Source organism: Trichechus manatus, unplaced genomic scaffold, assembly GCF_000243295.1.
Source record: "Trichechus manatus latirostris isolate Lorelei unplaced genomic scaffold, TriManLat1.0 scaffold00081, whole genome shotgun sequence".
Classification (NCBI taxonomy): domain Eukaryota; kingdom Metazoa; phylum Chordata; class Mammalia; order Sirenia; family Trichechidae; genus Trichechus; species Trichechus manatus.
Genome location: NW_004444017.1, coordinates 9,394,182 through 9,399,492, shown reverse-complemented (window position 1 = coordinate 9,399,492; position 5,311 = coordinate 9,394,182). Strand labels below are relative to the sequence as shown.

The 5,311-nt window shown below is 37.2% G+C and overlaps 1 protein-coding gene across 1 annotated transcript in view; it reads right to left on the bottom strand.

The window, feature by feature from the left end:
- Window positions 1–2,778: 2,778 nt before the first annotated feature.
- CFAP54 (cilia and flagella associated protein 54) overlaps window positions 2,779–5,311 on the bottom strand; it is a 379,568-nt gene continuing 377,035 nt past the window's right edge. Inside the window, exons 59-60 of the mRNA XM_023735735.1 lie at window positions 3,504–3,602; window positions 2,779–2,967 (exon numbers count right to left, since the gene is read on the bottom strand). Of these exons, the coding sequence (XP_023591503.1) occupies window positions 2,794–2,967; window positions 3,504–3,602 (273 nt within the window). The 3' untranslated portion in view covers window positions 2,779–2,793. The remainder of the gene's footprint in view (window positions 2,968–3,503; window positions 3,603–5,311) is intronic.

Sequence of the window (5,311 nt, the reverse complement as noted above, 5' to 3'; positions counted from 1 at the left end):
AACTTTTGTTTGTTGTTAAGCGATTTTGCCCTTTAGCAATTCATTATAATATGAACCTCTTTGCCATCTGGGTATTTGTGGCAATCAGGTGGGGATTCAGAACCTCCCTCCAACAGAAATATGAGGGAAACTGCCAGCATGAATTAATTATCAGCCAACCAGGAAAAGACTAGAGGGCAAAATTATTATTCTTAAGCAGAGGCAAAATGCAAAACAGATTGGACTTTAAAATTTGGTAATTTCATAGTTAAAGTACTAAAGAAGTGCTAACGGTTTGAAATGGAAATGAAAAGAAATTAAAATACCCTAAGAAAGTCATTGAAATGGAAAAGAAAGCAGTTTCTAGTATTAAGCAAAACTGAGATGAAGACTACCTGCTCCACTGGGTCAACTAAGATCATTTTATTAGGGGATGACATTCTCCATTGTACACCCATGGCTAATATCATTGATTGATCACAGAAGGACCTTTTCCTGTCTTTCCATACAGGGGTGCAGAATCCTTCTCAGATATCCACTAGCACAGATTTAACTTGTCACATGTGATAGTCTGGGTTCAGAGAACATTCACGTCCCTCCCCTTCTCTTTACAGGTAGAGTGTATTTCCTTACATCACTCATGTTGCGTTGGTCATACGACTTGCTATAACCAATGGAACGTGATGTGAACAGATGCCTTTAATGTGCTTGTGTGATTTGACTCTTATGCTGTGGTGGTCTACTATGAAATGAGCATATGTCAGGTAGCCACTGCCCATTTAGCCTGGGCCTCATAACAAATGCACATGGAGTATACCTGAACCCAACCCACAGCCTGAGCAAAACCAGGAGCGTAAAATGAATTCTTGTTGTAAGCTGCTGAGTTTTAGGGTGATTTGTAACAGCATAAATCTGAAAAACTAACTAATAGAGCATGTTACAGGCCTAAAAACTAGTAGAGTACAGGAAAATGACTAGGATACAGTAGGCACATCTTAATAAGTCTCCAGTAATAAGGAATAAATAGCTGTGTTGGAAGATTGAATTATACTCTTAAAATTTTCAGATTTGGACTTACCCAATAAAAGAATTTAAATCTCTTAGTCTACAGATTAGGACAATGATGTTGACAGAAATTAAATAGTTTGGCAGAATCAGATGTCAATTGAAGTCTCTTAATTATTAATATCATACTCTTTTTGCAGAAAACAATCATGTGTGCTTCTAGGAGGGCTGCAGGCCTGGCATTTGGGACCAGGGAGGACTGTGCTGCCAAGTGGTGACCAGTCCCTCTGCTGGCTGCTGGGCTCCCAGACTTCCCAGTATGGGGTCAATGACTTTGTCCCCAGACAGCTCATCTTTGGGGATTCTAACAAAGACCAAGCACTCAGTCTGAGGCTGAGGTTGTAGCTCAGAAACCTGATGAAGCAAAATTCCACGAGGCATAAAGGACATAGAAATAAGAAAAGAAAGCCTCAGCAATCAATCAATCAAGCTTCAGCAACCATTTCTAAGTTGGAAAACAATCTGGGCCACCTATTCCTCAGGAAAGAGCCAAGGAAGCTGGAGATTTCAGATCTCAATTCTTCAGCCAAGGTTGATCCAACTCCAGCAGAGTAAGCTGCTGCCTCCAGATGTGATTTCAGGGCCTTTAGGAAGACCACTTCCGTCCTCCATCAGGTTAAAGTTCAAATTAATCATCTTCTTTGGCTCAATGCTCACTGGCACTAAGCAAAATTAGAGCTCCATGTTACTGAAATGTCAGTGGATAAAACTCTAATATCTTGCTTCTTAGCACCTATCATAGTGCTTAGCACACAAGAAGCCCTCAATATTTTTCAAATGAAGGAGTGGACAAACACATAAATGAATGTTAAATTCTTATGTAGCCATTGATCTGACTTAGAGGTTTATGTTACAGTTTACTAGCTAACAAAGGAGTTATAAATAAGCAAAAACATAAATAGTAGTAAGGTCAAGTTTAAATACTGATAATTTCTCATTCATTACATAATTACATTTAACAAATATTAATACTGAATGACTGCTATGTTCAAGAACTGTATGATTTGCCATAGACAGAAGCCAGTTCCAGTTGGCATTGAGTTGATTCTGACTCATGGCAGCTCCATGTGTGTCAGAGTAGAACCATGCTCCATAGGGTTTTCAATGGATGCCATTTTGGAAATAGATCACCAGACCTCTCTTCCAAGGTACCTCTGGATAGACTCGAGCCTCCAACCTTTTGGTTAGTGGCTGAGCATGTTAACTTTTTCCACCACACAGGGGCCTCATAGATGAAATATCAAATCAAATAATGAAGTTTCTGCTTTCATGGAGCCTATGGTAGTTTAAAGAGGGAGAAAGAGGTTAAACACACACACACACACACACACACACACACACAAACATACATAAACAGGCACAGAAATGTGTAATAACTAAGGAAAAGAATAAGGAGCCATACAAGAGGTGAGAGTAGGTATACATTTTAGATTAGAGCACCAAGAAAGATCCCTCAAGGAAACATTTCTGAAAGGTCCCACTGTCCTGTGTAAACTGGAAAATAAACAAACACAGATAAATATCTTTTTTCACAGAACTCTGTATGTGAAATGCAGCAGTTGACTGAGAAAACCATGTGTATGTGCAGTGAGCTGAGTACTCTGTTTTAACAGCTAGGCTTAGGTACTTCCCATTGCCCCTGGAGGCTCCCCAAAGCATTATTCTCTCTAACCTAAAAGCCAACACACCCATACAAATCACCACAGTTAAACCTCTGAAACTTGATCACATATTACAAATATCAGCTTTTTATAAAACGCCTACGTGGCATCCAAACATACCATGCAAATAATCTGTATATGAAGATAAAAGATCCACAGCAGCAAATTCTGGGAAATTTGGTAATGTCACCTGGTTAACTTTATCAGTTTTAGCATTCTTCTTTCCAATAAGCAGATTAATTGCCAGCACAGCTTCACTGACCTACAATTGATGCAGAAATAAGAATTTATAAGTGTAAGATTTCTGATTCATAAGTTATGCATTAGGTAAATAATATGAAAAAGTGGAATTCATAAGATTATATTCAATATACTTTGGAAGAAAAAAATTAAAGACAACCTGAAAAACAATATGTGATTCCCCGACATGTGGTATACATCATAGTCAAACAAATCATTACTGTTGACAATTTAATTAATGCATAAGTCACTTTAAATAGGCTACCTTACCTAGCTATGACAGATCTTTGCCAAAATGTCAAATATGCGCACATGTGTATCTGGTAATATTTTCATTTAAAAAAAGCTGAAACAAACACAGGTCTGGCTAACAGATTAAAAACACCTCACACATAAAGTGTGTTTATAACCCTTCCAAAGAAATATCATTGGCACGTATCCCGAAGAATGTGAAATTTTCCCTTTTCTTGTATAGATGTATTGCGTTGCCCTGACAGCTGGTAGGCAGAGAATACAAATATGACAGTGAAAAATAAGATTCAAAAAAATCACACCAACCTGTGCAGCAGCTCTTATTGCAATCCAGGCCAATGAATTGTACGTTTCAAATTTATTTAATGCTGTGTCTTTAATAGAACTCTGCCTTCTGGAAGAAGCCTAAACACACAGTAAAAGGTTTAAGTAATGACAGGTAAAAATATCATAAAGGTTTATGATAAATTTTCTTATCTTCTAAAGATAATGGAATATTGTAGAGCTATTAAGAATAATGATGCAACTATTGACATGAAAAGAGGTTCAAAATATATTGTGGAAAGAAAAGGTTACAAAGTAATATGCAAAGTATGATCCTAGTTTTTAAGAAAATATATACACATATATTACCTATAAATACAAGCAGAGAAAATTATTAACAGTGGTTATCCCTAGATTTTAAGAGTGATTAAATTATTTTTATCTTTTTTTATAAGCCTGCATTATTTGTGTAATAAGTAAATACATAAAAATGGTATTTTAATAAAAGTCAAATGTAATTTTAATAAAAGATCTGTAAATTGAATTTATTGTGTTTAAAGAGGTCAGAAATCAGAATATTACCTAATGATTTTTGATAGGTATTGGCCACTTTGAATCAGGCAATCATAGGGTCTACTTTGCCAGGAATGACACGTTGGAGAGGAATGGCATTGCATTCTTCATGAAAAAGAACATTTCAAGATCTATCCTGAAGTACAATGCTGTCAGTGATAGGATAATATCCACACGCCTACAAGGAAGACCAGTTAATACTACTATTACTCAAATTTACCCACCAACCACTAATGCCAAACATGAAGAAACTGAAGATTTTTACCAACTTCTGTAGTCTGGAATTGATCAAACATGCAATCAGGATGCACTGATAATTACTGGCGATTGAGAATGTGAAAGTTGGAAACAAAAAAGAAGGATCAGTAGTTGGAAAATATGGCCTAGGTGACAGAAACAACGCCAGAGATCTCATGATAGAATTTTGCAGGACCAATGATTTATTCACTGCAAATACATTTTTTCATCGACTGTATACATGGATCTCACTGGATGGAATACATAGGAATCAAATTGACTACATCTGGGCTCAATATCATCAGTCAGAACAAGGCCTGGGGCCAAATGTGGAAAAGACCATCAATTGCTCATATGCAAGTTCAAGCTGAAGCTGAATGAAAAGTAAAACAAGTCCAAGAGAGCCAAAGTATGACCTTGAGTATATCCCACCTGAATTTAGAAACCCTCTCAAGAATAGATTTTAAGAAACTATGGCCCCTGAACAACCTGCTAACTCAGAACTAAAGCCACTCCTGAAGTCCACCTTTCAGCGAAACATTATACAGGCGTATAAGACAAATAATAATACACATGAGGAACGTGCTTTTTAGTTCAATCAAGTATAGGAGACCTAATGGGAACATCTGCCCAAAAGCAAAGAAAGCAGGAAGGGACAGGAAACCTGGAGGAATGGACATGAGCAACCTGAGGTGTAAAGGGAAAGAGGGAGAATGCTGACACATCGTGGGGATTGCAACCAATGTCACAAAAAAAATTGTGTATAAATTTTTGAATGAGAAACTAATTTGCACTGTAAACTTTCACCTAAAACACAATAATCATAAAAAAAAGAATGGATTTCACGCATTGAACACTAACGACCAAAGACCAGACAAGCTGTGGAATGACATTAGGACATCATACATGAAGAAAGTAAGAGATCAGAGACTCCGGCAAGATGGCGCTCTAGGCAGAAGCACCACGCCGTCCCTCCACAACAAAGATCCGAAAAACTAAGCCAAACAGAGAATCAACAATCCTGAAACCCTAGAACATCA